Source organism: Trachymyrmex cornetzi, unplaced genomic scaffold (genome assembly GCF_001594075.2).
Source record: "Trachymyrmex cornetzi isolate Tcor2-1 unplaced genomic scaffold, Tcor1.1 scaffold156, whole genome shotgun sequence".
NCBI classification, from domain to species: Eukaryota; Metazoa; Arthropoda; class Insecta; order Hymenoptera; family Formicidae; genus Trachymyrmex; species Trachymyrmex cornetzi.
The window spans coordinates 3228587-3253217 of record NW_017296157.1 but is presented as its reverse complement, the minus strand read 5'-3'; the positions used below and the strand labels follow the sequence as shown (position 1 = coordinate 3253217).

The window sequence follows — 24631 nt, the reverse complement described above, 5'->3', positions numbered from 1 at the left end:
ACTGTTACGTTGTCGCATCGTAAATGTAATAAATAGAATAATAAGAAAATTCCTCTTTTTTTGAGATGTATATCAAGTTCATTGGCTGACTTTATATAACTGGGGAAGATGACGAGGAACTATTTTAGATGGCAAATGCGAAGATGAGAATTTAGTGAAATTAGAAAAAGCTCGTCTGCTCACCATTCGTTGCCGCGAAGAGTTAAATCCACGGCAATGACGCTCAAGAACTTTCTGGCATTTGGTCTGTGAAAAACTGTGGGCTATCAGCGAGTCGCATTTTTCTTTCCCTCTCCTCCCTTCTTGTACTCTCGTAATCGAGACGCATCGCGGCTCTCATCCTCGCACACGCGGGAGTCGTTACCTCCTACAGATTGGGGGAAGTTTTGCTGTTTCCCTATATGGCACCGGAGGCACTCTAATCTCCGGACAACGACGATTTTCCAGTCGTGGATGTTACTCGTGTGCGTACGCTTCCATCGCGAACAAAACCAATACGTTAGAGTCGAATAACTTCTCAGAATATAAAGCTAACCGTTTTTAGATATGAAGTGGTGAAAACAATAGTGGTAGTCACTTTTCTCTTAGAGCTCATTCTACAATAAGCCATTAGTCATAAAACAGAAGTTAGAAGCTGAAAATTAACCAATCACAGTCGTCAAATTTTAGCTTTTGACTTCTCATTTATGATTAATGACTTATTGTAGAAGGCCCCCATTAAACCTATCGATTTAAGATCATTAGTCTACTAAAGTAAATATGTTGAAAAATATCTTTTGCTTCTCGAAATCATAATTAAGTGACTTATATCACTAGACTCTAAAAAATAGTGATGTGAATTTAACATCATGCGGTGTCTATATAATTCTCACTGTGTTGGAGTTAAATTAACGTGATGTAGAATTAATACTATGGGTTTTAAATTCACATGGTGTCGAATCCATATCATGATGGCATTGATATAAACACTAGGAATTTAAATTCACATCATGCTGGTTAATTACATTTTTTAGAGTGTATGTGTGGCTTTTATCCTTCTATATCTTCAACAGAAACACATTAAAGCAAGGATTTTAAGAAAATGTATCTCTTATCTCACACTACCGCTCAAAAGTTTAGAGCATCTCGAAATTTTAAAAAGAATATTTAATTATTACATTTTAGTGGTTTTTTTAAATAGAATTATTTGCATAAGGTATTTCTAACATTTCATTATATCTCAATTTTTATTGTTCTTTTTAATGATTTATTACAATTAAATAAAGAGTGATAATATTCTATATATCCTTTAAACGCGGATAAACGCAAAGTTTCTTTTAAATTGTAAAATAATTTTTTTATTGATATATTTTCAATAAAATAGTTATATCTGTAAAGAAAGCGAGAGAGAGAAAGAGAATAGTGTTTTCTTATTTAAAAATTATATAGTGCTCTAAATTTCTGAACAGTAGTGTACCATGTTTTTTTCAATAAACAATTTCACATAATAGCAGCTATTCAAATAATTATTAACATCTGTATAATTATATTATTAATACTGCGTATTTTGTAAATTAAACATTTTTTCTTTAAAATAATAAAAGGATATATAAGAATTTCTTTAAGTTCTTAAAATAAAAATTGATTTGGATTAGGTCTGTAGCAGGATGATTGATGTAACAATAAATTCCCTGCGATGCTCCTGATGAATGAACTTTTTGATAACGAAGGGCTGATATGAGACGCAAGTTGTCGCCGCGGACCGGATATCACCGATACTTCTCCCGATTTTTTCGTAGGCCAGATATGCGTATGATTCGCGAAGGGAAATAAGCACGGAATTGTTTTCGAACGACCGTGTACGGGCGGGATTTTATCGGAGTATTGATCCTTCCGTGGGGCGCGGGAAGTCGACGAATCTACAATATTTCCGGAAGCTATGAAATAAAGCGTCGTGCGTTTAGCGATATCGGAGTCATAACCGTAAATATATTTATGACGATATAAATTGCGAGCTCGCGAGCATGCCCGTTGCTTTTTTACTTTTTTTTAGTGGAAGTAACCGGAAATCATTTTTGTATCTCATTGCTCTGTCTTTCAATATAGATATGATAATAAGGCTAGAAATAATAATAACATTGAAATCATTATTTCATAGTGAATCATATTTAATAATATTGAAGACAATATATGTGCCTCAACTTATTCCTGACATGTTCCATGAAATAAAAATAAAGCAATAAGAACAGCACAGTATCATAACAATATCGCATAACATTTTAATAAGTATTTTAATGTTAATATACAGAGAAAAACTAATAGAATACCAAAGTAAAATTTCACATCATCTTGCGATTAAATTCTGAATTATCACTTTTATCCATGTTTTAACCCATTTTGTATTCATCCAAAAATAAATTAGGTCGGTTATTTTGGAAATATATTAATTTAAGTTATTAGTCTAGAAATACAGGTAGCTAATTCAGTTTAATTCGATTATTATCTAGTAAAAATAGAATGCAATAATTAAAAATAAGAAATCTAAGAATTATGATTCAAATAATGCAGAAAGATGACTAGACACTAATTTGAAGCATAAAAAAAGAAAAGAGATTTGATCGAAAGCAGTTAGTACTATGAAAGAAAGTTAATAATGTAAAGACTCTGATTATCTGTTCTCAAATTAAAGGAATATAATAAATAATAATGGACGCTTATATAGCGTGAAAATAATACAAGAAATAAAACATTATCTGAATATTATTTTATATATTACGCATGATATATACTTAAAATTAAAATAACACAATTTTCTTTAATTAAATATTTTCAATTTATGGTTTACTTAGTCTGTTGCGAAAGCGACTGATTCAGTTTATTAAAGGTTTGTTATTTGTAGCTGCATTAATATACATTGATTTACTTAAAATAAGAACAAATAAGATATATTATACATATATTTGAAGTTTAGTAGAAGCGAGAAAGAAAGTTTTAAAAATATATGTGTCCATCTCAAAGTATTACCAAATACAAAAATACAAAAATTTCATAGATCTATATTATTAGTCCTATCATTATGTCTCAACATTTATGTAAAATTTGAACACAATTCTTTAATTGGCCTAAAAGTTATTAATTTTTTTGTTTACTTTGATTATTGTGTAAAATCGCGTTTTGTAATATTTATTTACAAATTTGATAAGAAAGTAGAATTACAAATTAAACCAATTCTTTATATACATATACTAATAAAAATCTAATAAATTTTGTACCGAAGTTCATTTCTATTCACTTACTCGTTTAAAACTCGTTATTTACCTAAGACAGTGAAATATAGTCATTACGCTGCTTAGGTCATTATAAGTCAAATCATGTGTTATTTTATTTTTTGCAGTTGGTTTTAGAACGTATTTACGACTAAAAATTTGAGCTGATATTGTACAGCTAAAACATCTTTCATGCAGTCGAATGCGGCAATAAAGAACAGACCTAAGGCTGATGATCCTGTGTACTCGAATCATCCGTTTGTCACACGAGGCCAATTTCGCTGCGACTCGGTTGCAGGGGACATACGAAATCTCTCAAGAGACACAGTTGGTGGCAGCGACGATCTTAAGAATGAGAACATAATCCGCGGCGCGGAGAGCAATATACTGCGCGCGTAGTACTCGCACCGACACGGAAGTAATCCGATAATCCCATCAGACGAGCTTCCATAAAATCGTTAATCGTCGGTACGTCGGCCCGGATGACTGCTATGCACGCGGTGCTCTAATCCCGGTTCGGTATTCACATCGGTTTCGAAGCCACATCCGCTCTGTGGTGAAATCAACCGCGGACAACGCGTTCGCGAGAGTAGTGCGTCTTATAGTCGTTCAGGGGATTGTTGCAACGAACGAGTTTCACAGAGCGGTGCTTCGAACAAAAATATTGGCGTTAGCTGTTACAAACAACTTTCAGGCTTGTTTCGTTGAACGGAGCTGTGTACCTAAAAAGAGGGTTCAACAACTCCGTTCTCTAATAAGGGAAAGTCCAGAAGTGGAAATGCGCTTTTGAAATGCAGTTTGTTGCAAAAGATAGTTTTTCGTACTCATATTAAGAATTTTAAATCCTAGCTTCAAACACTCCTTAATTAAAAAAATTTTTTTATGTTGAATTAATTAACATTTACTTAGCAGGATAATAGACCTCAAGGAAAAGAGGAAATAAGTATTATAATAATTCAGGATTAATCGACTTTTATCCTATGCATAGATGATATAAATATATATTTTGATATTAAAAGAGCAATGGTAACTTAATCCCTGAGTTAAATAACATTTTGTGATTTTTGACTCGCAAGTGTGTCAAAATGTAAATCAATTAATTTCTGTAGTTCCAAAATAAACAACATCCATATTAACGCATGCACTTAGTATGTAAATAATAAATTGAGTTAAATAATACCTTTTCTTAAGTTAAATTATTATTTAATTTCATTGTTTTAGTTAAATTAATGACATATTAAGTAGAAGCAATGACGACCTACAAAAATGATTAAAAATAATTTAAATTGAGTATAATTTGACATTATAAATTTAACTTATGAATTTAATTTTCGGATTAATTCGAACCCGAGTACAACGTTGCTGTCTGCTGCATTGTCGAAGTGGTGATGAAAAAGCATTAATCCGAATTGTATTTATATCAACTGTGTATCGGAAAAAAGTCAATCTGTTCTGGACCAATCTTTTGCAACAAACCGCATTTCAAAAGCGCGTTTCCATTTCTGGTTCTTCTCTTGTGAATTACATGAAATCGACGTTTTCTCAACGAAAATGGACGTAGATACTTTTTTTCGAAATTTTGCGTACTCAAACTTCGGCAGTGGAACAAAAGGCGGACGAAAAGAAATAGAGAACAATTCTAAAAAGAAATTTAAAAGGTTTTGTATCCAAAAGAAAGGAAGATTTAATTAGATTTGATTTCGACTTTTTATATTAAGTAAAATGTTCACTTGCATCTGGCCTGTGGTAAATATTTTATAATTCCCACGTAAAATTTCCTCTGTAATTGGACGAAAAATCAAGCAAATAGCGTACTCAAATAAAATGCGAATTTTCTCTCAGAAAGGAACGGTCAGTTTGCAATTTTCTGCTGGTGGTTGTCTAATCTATTGAAAACAACAACGAGTGAGGAGAATGTTTCTGTTTCTCATTAGCGACTCCATTAGCGGAATGCTAGCGCACGATATTAGGGCGCAATGTAAATTGGCAGGATTAAATGCATCGGACGATTGCATCAATCTCATTAAATGCCGTGCATAATGTTTGGCAAGAGAGGGAGGGTGAAAGAGAGAGCGAATCGAGCGGAGGTGGTCGGGGTTAGTAACGATGTTTGGGGATGCTCTGATAATTATTGAATCCCTCGACGTTGTTTGCGTCAGGCAAATCGAAAATAATAGAATATTCGAGCGTTTACCCGACTACATTCCCGCGTCTTCCGCTCTCGAAACGCGGTTTTTCGCTGAAATTCTATGCATGACGCGACATTATGTAAAATTCGTAAAGTTGTCTTCCCACAGGAATCAATTTGCGGCCAATGATCCAAATATTTTGGTTTCATTCATTACATTCATTTATAAGGTTTCTATTTCTCAACTTGAATAGTGATCCTTAAGTATTTTTACTGCTGAAAAAAAGAACACAAAATTTAAAAAGTTCCATCATTCCCACAAATTTTGAAAAATCAAGGACTTCATTTTTTAAAAAACTACAAATTTAACAAATTTACAACTTTTTTCTTTCACTTTATAGAGCAAAATATATAAAAATCACTATTCAGATGTTGGGAAGACTTTGTAAATCAGTGTAATCTTTTATCATCAAATATTGCCAATAAGTTTTATTATTTTAATATATTATAAAATTGTATCACATAAAAACAATAAAAGGGGCTTCATACCATCATTTATTTTCATATACAGTAAAAAAATATTTAAATTTCTTATAGCTACATATTATATATTTTATTACGAATTTGTATTATTATAATACATAAGAAATTCAAAGTAGAGTTTATAAAAATTGAAGGATGATGGAATGTTTTGAAAAATGTATCCTTTATCAGTGTAAAAAGATCTACAAAAAACAGCTATTACCTGTTGAGAAATAAAATGTTGACCAAAATTTGTTTAGTGATATTAAAATATTTTCCTGTATAATGATAATGTTAATTAAAATTTTTTTTTTAATTAATATTGTATAAAATTTTATTTTCATGTAGATAATAAAGCACAACTTTTAAAACGCTCATTTTCGAATGTAGGGAGGGAAACTTAGAAAGCAAAATGCGCGCGCGTATATATATTTTGCAATGTTTGAATAACCATTTTCATTCTTTAATACCGCCCGTCCGTTCCGCTCTTCTCTTTGCCATCAGCTTTGCTTAATCTGATTATTGTATGCATTCCATAGCTTCGCATATAGCGGGATCATAAAAGCAAACAGAAATATGTAGGAGCAAAATATATGATTGAAATATTCGTCTGGCAATACAGGTAAAATAATTTTTAAAAAATCACGGACGCGAAATTTGAATGATTTTCTGGTGTGATATATCATCATTCGCATTTGAATGATTTTTTAACAACACTCTAAACAAAAATAAATATTTATTCTTCCGCTGACCGCGATATAGCGGATAACAAACAATTGATATTCCGATTGACAATATAATTATATTAATACACTTAATTCAAAGCTATGATTTTTTCAAAATTATAAAAATTTCAGTCAGTATGTTAGGGCTTTGAATAGTTCTCGGATCATACGGAATACAATCTTTCACACAACATTTTGTACAATTTATCGAATTGAAGGATCTAATTCACTGTTTAACTCTTTGTGAACCGGCGACCCCATTTGGGGTCACCTCCTTTTATTTTGTACGTTGCTCGATTAATTTTTATGAAATTTGTGGTAATTTGATAATTATGGCGAACAGAATTAAAAAAAAGATCTCATTTTCCAGTTATTATAAAATACGATTTTTGGAAATTTTTAACTGCGAAACAACATCCAGTTTCTAGTTTCGCGTTATTTGAAGCTCATCAGTGCTACGCAAACAGTTAGTACTGATTTTCGAATTAACTTTCAAACTCTGATTATGAGCCTTGTAACATTAGATCCTCTCTCATTCAATGTTACTACTCTTTTGAAATTCAACGTTTTCAGACTACATGAAACTCAGCGATATCAAGAATCTCCTAAAATCGAGTTTCACGATAGTCAGATTATTTTTTTTTAATTTGAATTTTAGAATTCTGAAATCAGAATCAAAATCAGTGATCGCAAAAACCTTTAAAAAACAAGACCTTCTATAATTTGTTTTGTTAGAAAGCTTTAGTTTTTAAAAAATTCAGTTCGCGAAAATTGACATTGCAAAATTCAGAAAATTTAAAATTGAGATTTCAGATTTTTTTTTTAATTCCTAGAACAGGATAGAGTAGATTACTCATTTTCTGTTGTTTTCCCATCGACAGTCGCACACTCCCTCGACGTTAGACTTTGAATTATCACGGAATTTCCATCGTTAGACGCGAGATTGGGCTTCATCAGGATTGTACACATGTGATTTGTGACCGCGGGGCATCTAAATCAGATCTGATTGTTGTTCACAATGAGCTTATTATCCCTAAGAAGCTAGAGAAATCTTAACGGCTAGACCCGATATTAACACTACTTCATATACGCTATATATATGTATACGCTGCGCTCGTAGGTACAGTATGGCTCCTAATGTGATAATCGCTAAGTGTCCTAAATAGCTTAAGTCTTACCTGTCGGTGAAAAATGAGAATGCGCCGCTCGCACGTGGTGCGAGACCGCGCTATACTCGCAGTTGTTGTGCGCACTGACAATAATATCTTCACGGTGTGACCAACCCACCGAGAGGTTAACGAAAGTCGATCGAGCCCCTCTCTTCTGAGAACCCTAAAACGGAGACACTGCCGCCGAATAAAGTGCGTTGTCCGAGAGGATCCTTGAGTAGGCGTGAAATAATATGCGATGCTTAAAGGTGCCATTTCATTTGAGATGCTGGGTGTTTTCCAATTGCTTAATATATTTTAACACGAACGTACACAGGAATGCACAAAGTGTAATATTGTGCACGATTTAACTGAACAGAATGCGTACGTTTTGGATAAGATTAAACCCATATAACACAGATGTCGAAGAAACATTTTGGAGAACGTCAGAATGTCCCAACGTTCTGAGAACATTCGCAGGAACATCGCTGGGATAAAGTGTGCTGTAGTTTTTTTCGCTTGTATTGAATAAAAAGAAAACAAAAGTACCGGCTATTTAACGTCCTCCAATTTCAATTATTAGTAGCCATGATTAGTAACATGCAATTATTACTAAAAAACATAAATTTACGCAGCCGATCACTAGTAACTCTCAAGCTGAATATCGATGTGTTTTATCGACGATTACAACAATTGGAACACAACTTGTATCACCGTGTGCATGAAAGTATCTAGTGATTTTACAATTAGAAAGCACCCATTAAAGAGTAGCGTTAACGTGGTTTTAATATGACGCTTAGCGTCTAACGCTGAAAGTAGGATTTATTCTCATACAGCACAGAAGCTTGCAGCAACATAATTGTTGCAATGTTTGCAATGTTACTGTAATATTGCTGGAACGTTACAATGTTGTTATAGTATTAGAAAAAAAATGAACATATACATAACGCTACATCATTTTCATGCATTTTTCATTGTCTAGCGTCAATTTTAATCATATAATCTATTTTGACGCTGAAAATGAGTATTGAGCATCAGCACCTGAAAAGGCACCTTAACAATCTCGACGACCGACTGGAGCAAAAGTATAAACGTAAATAACACGAATCAACGAAATTCTTGCGAAAACGTAGGTCACGGCGTCGCAAGCAATTTCGATCGAGATCGACGGAGAAAGAACAAAGTAATTGAACGCGGATGAACGAACGGCGAATGACGGTTCGATGAGACTTTCATCGCATCTTGTTTCCTCTCAAGAATCGATCTCGCCGACATCGTTGATTGATTAAACCAAAATTCGACGAAAAATCTTAATGGCGTAGAAATTACGTACGACGCGATTGAAAAAGTGCTAAAATAGCGATTGGCTTTTTCCTATGGTTCACTCTTTTTCATGCCTCAGTCCCCCCCCCCTCTCTCATTCCAATTTTCTTTCATTTTCGCATACACACACACACACGCTTCAGTTCTCACTCACTCTGTTGTTCCTAACTTCCTCTTTGTTTGTCTCTTCCTTCTACATCTCTCGTCACTCGATTACAGCTTAATTATTACAAAGATGGTTGTACAATAATATATATAATATAGACTCTGTATTAGTTACAATAATATCGTAGCGTCCTACACCGTTCGGCCTTCTTCTTGACGTCATTAATTGCGAAAATCGGAACTGATTGAGTTCCTTCTTCGAGTTAACGCCTTCACGCTCGATTCCACTATCTCCTCGTTATCACCGTTCTCTCGAGCGTACTGCTGCCGCGTAAACGTCTGTGTCTGCGTGTGTGTACGTCTCTGTATACATATTTCATGTTTCTTTATTGCTTATTGCTTAGTATTAACATTTCGCGCCGAGCGGGTCATCGCCGAAGAGACGTTGTCCACGCACGTCCCGTCATTAATTAAGCTAATCGATTGCTCATCAGGAGACAAAGACCTCGCGCTGCCACCGCACATTTAACGTTAAAGGCAATTCCCCCGACTTGTCGGTGACATCGCATGCGATCTTTATCTTCGACGAATAAAAACTTAGGATCAGGCGGGGAGTTGTTGCATTTGCGTCGCGTCTAACGAGATGCTAATGAAGCGAAAATATAGATCAAAGGATCACCCGTCTGCCTTTCTACGCGGAGGGACGCGTCGCGTCATGCGATTTCCTCGGCGGCCCCTCTCGACGCATGAATAAAGAAAAATGTGGTGAGCCGTGTGAGCCCCGAGGAAGAGAAAACCGGTGTACCATGGTGACGTCCAGAACGGAGCCCCTAGTCTCGTTTAATAATCTCTTGACCTTCTTTAATCCTCGACTGGTTGAACTGGGATGAAATAATATTACACGTTTGTTCTTATCGGCTAGAGGACTCCGTCATGCTAATTAAGGCTCACTATCCTCATTCTCAGTTTGTCGCTCAGCTAAATCGCTCTCGTTCGGCTAAGCTCGTCCTGTGAAGAACAAGCGACTCACCCACGATTCATTTCTCTTCATCCTTCATGGCGTCACTTCAGGACAAGCGGGGATCCGCCTCGATCCGTCGAAAAAACGACAGCGTATATTATTTGTAATTAATCGATATAATTATTACGCGTATCGTCGATTACTCGGTACTTATTGAGGGTACATGCCCGAGAATGAGCAAAGAAATGAGCGTGCGCGCGCCCGGCGAAGAAAATATTTACCGAGTAAATGCTTCTTCCCTTTCTTTTTTGCACTTATCGAGAATATAGTCTCTTCGTAATAGTCATCTTTTTCTGTTCATCCTAAAGAGTAACGATCGCGCGTCTTATCGGCTAAGAACGAGAGGACTCTGGGACGATCGATCTTACGAGGGCGAATTGCAGTCCTTCGACCGAGGTCCGCGTCTCGTTCGCGATACCGATCGTGATATGGCCTAACCATAAAAATCGCCTAACAACTCCGTTAGCTTCGCCCGATTTCAACTTTAGTGCCTACGCGCTACGTCTTGTAAAAAAATCTATTGGCCAGGGAAAACTCACGCTCGAGCTGTTCTCTCGATCGCTTCGATCGCGATTTACGCCACCGACGTTTCGTTCGACGTCTGACTCTCCCCAATAAAATCGTGCACGTCGGAATTGTTGCAAAAATCCAGGAGCTTTTTTTGCGGATCTTCCATCGGTTCTTCGCAGGATGATCTCTCGTGCGATCTTGTCGTTCGTCATTCGTTAATCCTTATCCGTTTCATCGACGACGCCGACCGCTCTTTGGCTTCGGAACGACGATCGCACGAACGCGAGTTTCTCCCGACGAGAGTTTGAAGAAACTAATAGGAGCCATGAGCACGATTGTCTAATCGGTCGATGGGCTCCTCTTTTTCCGTATCTTTCTCATTCACGGTCTAAGATCGCACTCATCTGCAGTTGTTACATACCGCCCGATCGATCGAGCCACGCACGGCCGATCACTGTATCGCGAATATTTCTTATAACGATCTTCGCTGAGTGTCCGACACCGCGTTTGAGTTCGATCCTTAATTGATTTCGAATAATTGTCGCGCTTTCGATTAGAATCACCTGAATATCACGGTGACCGCCGTCAGTAGGACGATCGTCAGGTACGTCGATCGGCCGATCTGTCCGCCGTTCGCTTCCATGCACTGACCTGAAAATAGAAGGTCACTAATTTTTACCATCTTACAGTATATTTTTGTATACTTAGGTTCATACGAGATAGAAGTAATGCATATTTTGCTTCTTAGCTAAGCAACATTTACGGAAAGGATGATTTTACTGAAATATTATATTTAAAGTACAATATCTAAAAATTTAGCTAGACAGATCTGAAAATAATTCTGTTGCATTATGAAAATAATTATATAGCACGCTCAAGCTAGTTGCTAGAATATCAAAACTTTTTGTAGCATTGCTCATCACGTTTGAGATACTTCTTACGTCATCATTTTAATATTCTAACAAAATTATGTTCAGATCTGTAACCAACTATGTTTGGATACTTCAGTGAAATCGTTCTTTCTGTATATGATTAGTACAACATCTCTTTCTCATACATATGCGAAAAGCTATTTACAATTAGTACGTGTATTTCTTCGAAAATATATGTACTGAATATAAAATTCCACTCTACAGCCACTCTACATGCACAAAATTATTAGACACCTTATTAATTAGCGTTTTTCTTTTAAATAAATTTCTTTCTCTTTTAGTATTTTTTCAAAATTAATTAAGATCCATGCGTACGCTGAAAAAAAAATGTACTAAATCTTAATACATATTTCTTTGAATAGTGTGTGTACTAAATAATCATTTACTTACAGTAAATAATAAATAATAAAAAAGAAATGTAATAATATATTAAATGTTAATAATTTATTAATAAAGTCGTACAAATTTTGTTGTATTTATGTTAATTTATATAAGAATTATAAAATTTATAAGGATGCCTAATAATTTTGGACATAATAGCAGAGAGTGTGGAAAAAAAGATATATTTTATTAATTAATTATTTAAATATTTCTTTTATAAATTAATATGTCGGTTTTTTTCTAAAAATTTTGCATTTGTTGTATAGTTTAAATCCTAGAGAAAATAAAAGATGTTCCATACAACATAATAATATCTGATTAGATCAAAACTGTGGCTGCCAGTAAAATGAATATCATAATTAATGCTGGTAATATATGTTCCATATTTAATGATTATTTCGCGCCTATGAGATAGCCTTAAGTCTGGTGGCGCATAATTCAGCGTTTATCAACGCACTGTCGCAATCTATTTGTCACAGAGAGCTACGCAAATGTCGCGCTAGATTATGCGTGGCTGTCACGCACCCTCCGCGACGAGATTTCGAGCGGCGCAATGGATGACAATCGCTGACTCCGCGATTTCGATTGGATGGCGCAGCCTTCACGTCACAAGGGAAGTTATTGGAGTATACTGAACGTTTTGCAGAAGGACGGAGAATCTCGTCGCGTTTTCTCCCGGTCGGGCATATAGTCGCAATGAGTTTACTAAATTCTCACGATATCAAGAAAACATGTCCATATTTTGATATAAAATTTATATCGATTGTTTAATAGATATTAAGGAACTCGTTTTACACATTTCTCTTTCTTTAACGATTTGTATATTGAAATAAATTTCTTTGTGGTGAATTGGATAATGGAAGAATTTATAGACTTTATATAGACTTATTTAAGCGAATATATGGAAAATTTTAATATATTATAATTTTAATATATTTTATTCTTATTAATATATTTTATTCTTGCATGAAAAAATGAGACAAAGAACTTATTAAATGATCAATATTACTACAAAAATAAATAATTTTATTTTCCATTCAATTTACTAATATTAATATAGAAGATAAAATTCGGATGAGATTATTATAAATATTTAAATTCTATGTTATTTTTAAATAGTAATAAAATTGAAGATATAATAGTATTTAGTAATTAAATTTTGATATTTTTAGTATATATTTCCGCTAACGATATTTAATTAATTATTGGCTAACATTATTTAATAAAGTATTTTTAAATAATAATGAAATTAAATATATAATAGTAATAATTAAATTTTGATATTTTTAATATTTCTGCAAACAATATTTGATGAAATATTAACGAATTTAAAATTATTTCATGTATGTTTCTAACGTAATATATCAAAGTACGTTGCGTGTTCTAGTATCTAATGTTCTCAAATTAATGCTAATCCGAGGATGAAATAGCGCAGCGACGGAAAGCGAAAGGGTTGACGGAGGTTGCCACTTACCGGTGCTGGTAGCGTTGAAGGCCAACATCGGCGTGGGCGGTGGGATGCCCCTCTGACACGCTATGGTGCTGGCAGTCAAACTGACAACTCCGCCGCTCTCTTTGTACATGAAGCACAGTCTACGGCTGTTCCTGTAGGGCTGCGCCCTGTTGTTCTCGCTGTTCGACCACGCTGTTCTGCGCGCCAACGGGGTGGCGATCACGAACTGCGTGCCCTCGGCGTCGAACCATCTACCGTGGCAGGAGTAGGCTGGAAGGTAAAGAGAAAGCACGGGGCTGCCAGAGGTCTTGGCGAAACACGGGAGGGTTGGAGAAAGTTTCGGGATAATAACGGTCGGGTGAGGGGGGATTGGCGTCTCGACGGCCGTTACCCTTCGAGTGCCATTATTCCCCCCGAAATAAACTTCGGTGTCGAGGGTCGAGAGAATATCCATGGGACTGAGAAGCGCTAGTCTACATAGCGAAAAGGGAAGGAGGAGCGGATGTGCTTCGCGGTTCTTTCAAACATTCAGGCATTTCAATCTTGATGCGAAATCGCGGCAGGAGAACGTGCTTGAGTATCACTTCGACCGTCGTAATGAAGTTACGACATTACCAAGATTGATAAGGGGCGCAAGTTTCGGGCTCGATAAGAAACGCGCGCGTTAATATCGTCGCTTTAATATTGAAAGGCTCGAATTCGTTGTACTATATTTTTGGATAATACTTTTGTAAGCGCGATAAGCATTATGTCGTCGGTGAGCTTTATTGTGTACTAACACTGTAATTAACATCAAATTTTCAATGTAAATTTCATGAATTGGTGATTATTTGATAGAATGGGGCTCTTATTCTTTTTATTTCTTAAAACATTTCCTAAAATCATCTCTCTTTCTTGAACTGATATTAATAAGGTTATAAAGAAATTTCATTATAAATATATTTTTTTTTCTTTGAAAAATATCATCTTATCTTTTAGATATATATAGATTACTTCAAAGGATTCTGCAATACATGGAAACTTGGGTTCTGGTGAAATGAGTTAGTTTTCATGTATACTATAGTTTGTAATGTAGTGAACAAAAGATGTTCATAGATATAAGGTTCAATAATAAACAGTTTTTTAGTATCAAAGGTTCTGTAAGTACAGTTTTACTTTGAGTAGTTTAAAAACTATCCATTATTAAACCTTGTGTCCGCAACATCTTTTTATAATTATAAGCTACGTTATACGTGAAAACTAACTCAATTTTCCATATAATTAGTATATCCTTTATTGAGTCACTTATGAATTTTTTGATCGGAATCAATGTTTTTCTTTTTTGTAAGACACGTAATTTTCCTAATAAAAATGCACAATTAATGAAAATTATAGGAATTAAATTGTAGTGATAAAATCTTTTCCTTCACAAAGAGAATTCTTGCTAGAATAAATGTTTATGTACCTTTAGACTATAATCATCAATCCTTCTAACACTAAGAAGACACTTTCTGACCCGCGTCGAATTCTACACTCCAAATGCCTTGAAAAAATAATCCTTTGTCGCTCGCGGTATTGTGATCGTATTCAAGGGGTCAGCGCGGCTAAGGTTCTCGGTATGACAGAAAGAAAATATAAAGAGAAAGAAAAGGTAGATAATTACCGGTGATAGCGTCGTCGTCGACGCAGTCACTTTGAAACTCCATCCTGTCCGCCGTGGAGCAACCCACGGTTAAGGTCGTCACCTCAGAACTGCACCTCGAGGAGTCATCCTCGTTTCTCTTCTCCCTCCTCTCGGGAATATCCTCATCCCTCTCGCGTTCCTCGAGCTCCCTCTTCATTCTCAGGAGATCCTTATAGGTCATACCCTTGTCGGCCGGATTCCCCCACGCGGATCTTTTTCGCGGCGGGCTATCGGCGTCTAAATAATCCCCGAAATAATCGCCTTGCACTTGCAATGTACTGGAGGTCCAGCTGTCGTCCGAATCGGCGGCCCAAAACCGTCTGATTGTATCAACGTCGTACGAATGAAAGTCTTCTATCTTTGGGTATCTTCTCGATCTGTTCGTTTTATCTTTCGAATTCACCTCGTCTTCAATCGTTCCACCCTCGTTTTTGTCAACTCTTCCGAGATCCATCGCGTATCTCGTGTCTTTCTCGAGGTGTTCGACAGCGCGCGATCTCCTCGTCTTAGAATGTGAGCTCTCGGCGACGCGTTGCTCCAGATCGCCCGATCGTCTAACCTTCGATCGCAAGGCGCGCTCTCGTAGATCCCGGAAAGTCTCCTCTAGCTCCGAAGTTCTTCTCGACGAGGACATTTCTTCCAGACTGTAGTCCTTGCGACTTCGGTTGCCGCGATTCGAACGCGCTCGCCGACCCATCCTCTCGTGGACGAGATACTCGTTGTTGGCCCGCCTCTTCTCGACCTCATAATCCAGCTTACGACCTCGCCGGTCCTCATTTCTCTCCTGGGCATGCCGCACCTTTTCGCCGTCATGTCGGATGGGCAGAGATTCCTGCTGATGCTGGCTCCTGCGGCTTTCGCGCGTGTTTCGTTGATTCCGATTCACATCCGTCACTGTGAACTTGCCCAAGTACGGACAGGTACGTGATTCCGGAGAGCTCGCTGCGACAAAAAGCAAACGCGAATCTTACCCTCTCAGAAAAAAATTTTAATAACTAAACAAAAAATATATTCGTGATATACTTAATCTTATCGCAATCTGGTAGTATAAAAATAGAACAATATTAAGATTAGAACAACAATTTCTATTTTCCTTCCTCAAATTAAATAATGTTGAAATAATAAATTAATTATAAACAAAAAAGGCGTTGAGAATCAGCGCAAAAAACGATATGCAAAATTATTATTACGAGTCTTTAATGACACGTTAATCACAGTCAAACATCATAATATATACAAACATTGTATAATTGAAGACTTGTGATAATAATTGGCGCATCATTTTCCGCTCTAGTTCCCAATGCCTTTTTTGTTTATAATTAATTTATTATTTCAATTGAATTTTTAATTTTTATAAACAAGACTGTGAGAGAGACTTATTGTCTTAAGACAAGACTAACATATAAATGTAAATTTATATATTCTTACGTTTAGAAGAAATCTTTATCTAATGTGTGTTATAACGTATACAATTCTGGCACCGTAGTATTTGACACGAAACCGATATACCAAGATGATTTTATTCCAGATTAAAAAATGTTTATTTAAGAGTAAAATATTTCTCTAATAACAATATATGATTGTTTCTATATTGATCCTATTTTATGATAGAAGAGTAATATCATTGAATTCGAAAATTTTTTACGTGAATTTTTTATACAAAATATATAGCAAAATATAACATTTTCACTTTAAAAACAATATCAGCCAAAATATAGAATTCCAGAAAATATATTATAACAATTTGTAAGATTTAAAATGAGCAGATTCAAAGTAGAATTATCAAAGTATAATTAATATCAAAGTACAATTAAAATTATTATTTTAATACTTTAATGCTTTGAGAGATTGTATATAGAGGATAATTTATACATAATAAGAGTTCTTAAATTCAAACTTGATTTCCGGAATAAATGATAATTGTTTTAATAGCATAATATACGCGAGATGATATAATATTTATATTGTGGATAGAGAGAATTTGTGATATGACAGAGTAAGAATACTGCAATAAATTTTGTAGTATTATTAATGACATGAAATATTACGCTTGCTTCATTTAAAACATTAATATAACGTTGTCGTATAATTCGCGATTTACGATTATGTTTTATATTTACGATAAAAGAGTTAATTTAATGCACGACATGTGCAAGAAATGAAAAATGGCAGCATGATAAAACGTATAAAAACGCGTGAACATTTATCGTGTACCTCAAGCGATACTTTTTGTCGCAATATTCGGTACACAGACCACTGAAATTTTATATAAATGTGATAAAATTACAAACGCATATTACAAAACAACATTATTATTGTTACTATTATTATTATTATTATTATTATTACGAGTTATATATACATATATGCATAAACTAAAACATATAAATACTAATAAACGCAAAAGGTATCGTAGATAAAAAGAGTTGCTGTAAATTAATGATCCTATCTACCGAAAGTAAAGTACTGATATGCTCGTAATTTCTACGGCCTAAGAAGAAACTTTGAAGTTGAGTCTTAAACGGAATTTTAAATGCCGTAACTTTAGAAGTTGGGACAAGAAGCTCGACGAAGGTTATCGATCCCTGCTAATGATACTTTCTTGTTAGTGAGAAAGTACGGTATATTTTAAACCGAGGAGGGAAAAAAGTTCTGAAAAGAGCCACGGATGTCCGAGTCCATTCAGGGAGTTCACATAATCATATTATATCTCTTATGTACCCTAAGATGGTTGAAAATGTTATATAATGGTTCCAAATTTATAAGACTCAGGTTAATCGTTTTTCTGAAGTTGTAATTAATTTAAAGTAGTTACAGTTTGTTCCAAAAGTAACGCAAAAACGTAATGTTATTTCTTACAACATTTTTATTCAAGAAATCCTAGTATATTTCTGAAACATATTTTCACTAATATCACGTACATCTTATCTTACACTCTATATCGATTACTAAAAGTTTTTACATATGCGGATATATTTATCATTCTTCAATTTTTTTTCTTTTCTCAAATAAAGTTTTCTCTTTGTATGCGTATAATATATGAGCCACAATAAATACCGCCAATCACACGCAAACAAGAATACGCATCGTGAGCTTAATGGAAGCTCGTTAGGTCGTAAGAAAGGAGAAAAAAAGGCCAGGAGTCTTTAGAAGGCTCAAGAAAGTAACGGAAGACGGCGAATGGTTATAACGAGAGAGCGTAAATCGACCATAGGCAGACACAATGCGAACTCTAACGAGACAAATCTGACGACGCAACGCACCCTCGAGTAAAGGATGCTACTCTCCCCTAGTCCAATAAGCTGCATTATCGTTTTATCTCGATACCAAGCCTTCAAAACTCGGTAAGCTAACGATCAAGAGTCTACTCTTTTATATTTTACGTTACAATATGTGCTTCAGGTTAATTGAAAGCATGTGAAATACGATGCTTGCAAAAAAAAAGAAAGAAAAAAAGGTATACCGATTATCCTACAAGGAAAATGCAGTGAAGGGTTTAATTGCTATTTAACGTCGAAAGAGTTAGAAAAGTTCGGGTAAAGGAAGTCGGAAAAATTTACATTTACTTGCTCTTAATTAGAAAGCAAGATTCTGTTACAAAAGTAGCAGAATCTCACTTTCTAATTAAGTCTCAGAAAGATCCGCTTTAACAACGAGATACTGTTTTATTTCATTTAGTCGCAACTTAATTATAAAAATACAAAAATACTTAAAAACTAGCAAAGAAACGTACATATAAATGGAAAATCCGAATTAATCATTTACCAAGGAATCAATTTCAATCTTATTTCCGTTCGTACTTCAAGAATAGGATTCCACTTTTGTTTTTACGTTGCCGTTCCACTTTGCATTGCCGAATTTTATAAATCGATCTTAATGGTAGTTTGCGACGATATCGCAAAAATCTCGTTATTTTTACAGTTAATTAGACACGATTTTACGTCAACGTAAAGGCGATCGGTCTCGGTGAAGGCGACTTGATTTTTCCGACTCGTTAGGCGATTCCCGGCACGAAGGACTTGCCTAAAAGGAACGGTAAGGGCGGGTTATGGAGAGGTTGAGAGTCAGTCCCTTTGGTCTATCTCCTTTGTGTTCAATCGGAAGGGCGATTATGGACTGTACTGATCGTTATTTATGCTGTAAAGCTTTATCGCTTGTCAGAATATCATAGATGTCTCAATAATAAACGATATTTTTTAACCCTGCTAATTTGTTCAAATTTACGACCATATCGTTTGAATCAATATTAAAAGCTCTATAAATAATAAAAAACAAAAAAGTTCACAGAAAAAAGGTCTTATATCAACAAATTAAATCATCAATTAGAAAAAAAATTTTTTTAGTACAATATTAGTAAAAAATAAATTACATTTTGGGTTAAATAAACACAATATGTATAGCAGAGTTAAGTTTCTAGGCTGTTCTACAATTCATAATATTAATTCTGGTAGTTTATCCTAATAATAATAAAAAATTATTATTTCATAAAAGCAGATCATATTTCCTTATTGTATTATTTTGTATTTCGTATTAATGAGATTAGTCTGCTCTTAATAACATTGCGATATGTTATCATTGTAGTATGTCGCATATCGCAATTAGAGATATTCATATACATATATGAGGGAACGTATCTTTCCTTATCTCAATGTGCTAATCTACTCCGAGAATCGTGTAACAATGAAGTTTCATAGTGTCTAGTTGTCTCCGAGGATGTAACTATGCGGACGACCGAGTGTACTTTATAAATATGTTTATAAACTTGAAAATATATTTTTTGTCGAATTAAAACAAATACAGATTCACATACCACAATACATATAACAGAGAGAGAAATAAGATAAAAATAAACATATTTTTATACTAGAGATTAATCAACCTTTTCCAATTGCGTATATTAAAATAACGAAAATTTATCGAAGTACATTATTAGATGGACACATCAGCGTATACATCTTTTAGATTCCGCCAATACGACATTCAGTAATAATAAGTAAAATTCACAAATTTTTTAATTTTTTATTTTATCGTTTTAAAAGTGATTTTATTACAATTACAATATCGCTTTTCAAAATGAAAATAAACGCAATATAATTTAAATAATTTTCACAATTTTTAAAATATTTTTCACTTCGTGTCGCATTCATTTCTTTACTCATTTCTAATTTTTTTTGCTTATTTTTATTTTTTCTAAAATTTTTACAGTACACTGAAAGATTTTTTGCATCATCCTGATATAATTTGTTATGAATAAAAGATCAATTTTTTAACACCTTTGTTTGTTAACGCCAAAAGAAAAAATATTTTTTAACATTAGGCATCAAGCTAAATGTAATATCGTGATATCTAGCTGACCGATATTTTGTTGTGTCTCAAATCATAGCTTTTCGTTGCGAGCGATATTTATGTCCCACAGCGCAAATACTTATTGGCAACGAATCGCGCTTTCGATAATCGATAACAACCGCAAGCACTAAATTACCCAGCGCAGCTTTCCCAACTTCCGCTAACCTGAACTAAACTAGCTATCCAATCCGCTTTCGGAATAAAGAAAATTGTAGAATAATTAATCGTGACAGTTACCTGCATAATGTCCCAATAGTGGGCATCAGGTTTACCTCGTTCGTCCTTAACAAGTATTGCTAAATCTATGCCATATCGCGACTCGAAATCGTGGCGGCAGAAATAAAATTGGAGCAGCTTGGAGCCTCGCTGATATTTGCATACCAGTTCAACCTTTCATATCACATAAAGCTATGTTTTCATGTAAAAATTTTAACAATTTTGTTGCCAAATTGCTACCTGATCTAAAATAAATTTAAAAAAATACATGTCGCTTTATGCTTCTGTACAACTAACTGAAATCACTTTTTCGAAGCAATTTCCATTTACAGAGAAATTTGAAAGAATGTTTCGTCAGTTCAAATATTCATATAATTCGCAAAAAAATCCGTAAACCAAAAATTAAAACCAAGGATTCGTTTAATGTACCAGTAGGTTGTTATGGGATTTGAAATATAACTTGGAGTTTTAAAATTGGAGTTCAATAATAAAGGATTCTCAGATTCTCTTTTTTTCTTGTTTCCTACCTGAAGAGAATGCAATACAATAAAGAATTAATCACGATCCATCGTGTCCATCTTGACATCAGCCCTCACCCTCTCCTCCTTCCAGGCCCTCTGCCTTATTACGACGCCAGTTTTGACCCAAAAAGCCCTACGGGCAAACCGGTACCGCTTAGTCACAGCGGCATTATCCTGTCACATCCGCATCGTTTGCTGGCGAAGCGTGCCTCTTGACACGGCAGTACCAAGTTTTTAATTAATCGGTCGAGTGCTGCCTCCCTCGATTTTGCTTTCTGCCGCCTCGGTCCCCTACCCTCCCCTCTGCATCCCGCATAGACCCTTTTCAGAGAACGAAACGGCCGCCCCTAACGATCGATCTCGACGACGAGGGAAACGGATCGGAAATTTCGCCCCGTTATCGCGTGCTTAGTTTGCCTCGTTCATGTTCCTGCGGCGTTTGTGGGAGTTTCATTCGTTTTGCATCATCATGCGGCAACGAGAATGACGTAAATGGTATGGGAATGGCTCCGCGCGATCGTAGAAATAAATATTTTTTACATATCGCTCCCTTACAGACACAACTCAAAAAATTATATAATGACTTTTAATAAGTGAAAATCGATCGAGAAATGTTCAAATTTAGTGCCTGATAATATTTTTGCATGAATTTTACAATTTCCAGTTCAAACAAATTACGCGCCGATTGTTTGTCTCGAAATGTAGTCCTAAACAGAAGCTAGAATAATACCACAAATTACCAATTCAGCATAGAAGTTTGCAATAACATTACGGCAACATTTGCAATGTTACTGCAAGATTGTTGAAACATTGTAATATTGTTGCAATATTGTGAATAATCTGTGCTGTACTTAAGGATAGATTTACAATCAATTTAATAATATAGATATTAATGAGCATTAAAAAAATTAAGTTTCCCAGAAAAGAGAAAAAACTATTTTTCAACTTGGCAGAAAATTATTGATTAATCCAATAATCCAGCAAAAAGAATATATTCTTAATATATTCTTAATATAATCATATGTCCTTTTTATTATTTTTTCACAACTCTTAAAATACCGTCTCTTTTAAATTGTAATAATTTTAACAATTTTTTTTAACCACCCTTTCCGAGTTATAACCATTTTTATGAAGTTAAATTAGTTTATTTTTGATGGTTGAGAGGATAATGTTTAACTTATTCACGTAATAACTCGAAAATTACGTTTTTTGAGTTGTGTCACTTTTGAAGTAAGGGAGTAATATTAACTCTTAATTAGTGACATTACTGCCATCTCTTTTTGTATTAGACGGCAACAAAAATTTTGAAGAAAAGCATATTTATATTTCTGTTACTTTGGCTTCTTCAAAGTAGAAGTATCTCTTTTTAGCCGCGACTACAGTTTCGTGTCGAACTGACTGAAGCTTTGCTTCTTATCGAAGAACTACGTCTACTAGAGATGAACGAAATCTCATATCTCATTATATGTATATGCACACTTCGGAAGAGTTAAAGCTTCACGTACTTTGCTTATCGTCGTCGGAAGTTAAATCGAATGTATCGGCCAAGAGAGGGAAGTTTGTAAATAAGAGAACGGCCGCGCTTGTCTTCCGTTAGCGCGCGTTTTTCTTCACGGCGCAAGATAGATACGCCGATACGTCACGTACTTTTAGCTGACGATTTACATTCGCGAGTTTCGCGATACTTTTATCTAGGTGGATGAGAAGCGAGGGGGAGGGGGTTAAAGAGACAGGCGATAAAAGTGGGCGCCAATTATTCTTCGAACGGAGAAACGAGATCGGCCGAGCACGGCGTTCTCTTTATTTCGTTCGTCCGGAAATGACGCCTCGATTCTCGCCAAAGCGATAAATTTCCAGCGGAAATAACTTTTGGCAGGGTAGATGGCGACGAGGGAATACACGGTAAAGGAGGACAGAAGACGGAAGGGTAAGCGAGACCCTCCACGAAACAACCGCGTGCGTTCATCTTCGTTTGGAAAAAAAAAAAGGTAGATCGGAAGATTCGAGGGATCCGTTTACGTCATTCGATAAATTACGGCTGTATTTGTAAAATAAATCATCCACGGGGCGGATTCAAGAATACTTCTTTTCACAACCCAAGTATTGTCACACCCAAATACGTTAAGCGGATTATCTTTAACTCGCGCAGAGAAATAACAACTAATATTTAACATTTGACGCAGAAATGAATATACGAAATAAAGATACGAAGATAACTGTCTAAACGTTTAATAATCTTAATTCATTAATAATAATAATAATTCGTAGATCACGTTCAATCATTCAAAAATCACTCGTTCTTTGTATTACGTTACTTTTGAAGTAAAGGGATTTTAATTAGCGATGTCTCTATCCGTTTTTTGTCAAACGGTAACAAAAACTGAATCTGTCTTATGGTAAATAAAATATTTCGTTAATTATCAATGCCAAGTGAATTAAAACTTAATTAATTATACCTTCCCTGATAGAAACGCATGCAATTTTCTTAGACATCCACAGTTGCTGTCCAATATTATCTACTGTATTCTCATTAGTTGTAATACTGCGTAGGAGATATGTATACAAGAACTTGATAGAGCATTTCAGTGGAAATAATTTTCCTAATAAAATATGCAATTTGCGTATACACCTGCTCCATTATTGTTTAGTATTTCTGTTATCTTCACGAAAAGAATAATTTTGATGAAGTTTCTAAAAATTAGTTAGATCTAAAAATAATTTTGATGGATCATCGAAATAATTATGGAGGAATCTCAAACATGATCAGCAATGCTGCAAGAAATTTTGATTCTAGCAATCAGTTTAAGCGTCATACATACATAATTATTTTGATAATCAAACAAAATTATTTTCAGATCTGTGTCTAGCTAAATTTTTAGATACTTCAGGAAAACCGTCTTTTCTGTGCTATTTTCAACAAATGAATTCAGATTTTGCGTATTTGGTGCGCAATACTGTAAAGCATTACATTTTGATTAGGATCCTAAGTATAGTTTTAGTTCTTAACTACTCGATAAAGTTATAAATATAATTGCCCAAAAAATATATGAAATTTCTATCATGGTTTATTTCATTTTTAATTCGTTATACAACAATCCGTCACATTTCGACGGTGGCGTTTCGTATCTAAAAAAAGATGTCAATAAACTTTAATATTCATAGAGTTTATTTTCGCTTCATCCATTATTATATTAGGTATAATAATGAATATTCTATCATTTCGCTGAGAGTTGATTCTGCCAACATACTGGAGCACATTAAATGATATGAAAATCGAAAATACAATAGCCGCATGTAGAACTGAACTTGATTAATTAATCAATCATATTCAACGCTTTCGATTTAGCTCGTACACTTAAATTATCGTATACTGATTCATTATTCCGTTTATT

The 24631-nt window shown here is 34.8% G+C and overlaps 1 protein-coding gene across 1 annotated transcript in view; it reads right to left on the bottom strand.

The window, feature by feature from the left end:
- Positions 1 to 11275: 11275 nt before the first annotated feature.
- Positions 11276 to 24631, bottom strand: part of LOC108758429 (uncharacterized) — a 307362-nt gene continuing 294006 nt past the window's right edge. The window contains exons 10-12 of the mRNA XM_018503410.1: positions 15136 to 16098; positions 13515 to 13763; positions 11276 to 11378 (exon numbers count right to left, since the gene is read on the bottom strand). Of these exons, the coding sequence (XP_018358912.1) occupies positions 11287 to 11378; positions 13515 to 13763; positions 15136 to 16098 (1304 nt within the window). The 3' untranslated portion in view covers positions 11276 to 11286. The remainder of the gene's footprint in view (positions 11379 to 13514; positions 13764 to 15135; positions 16099 to 24631) is intronic.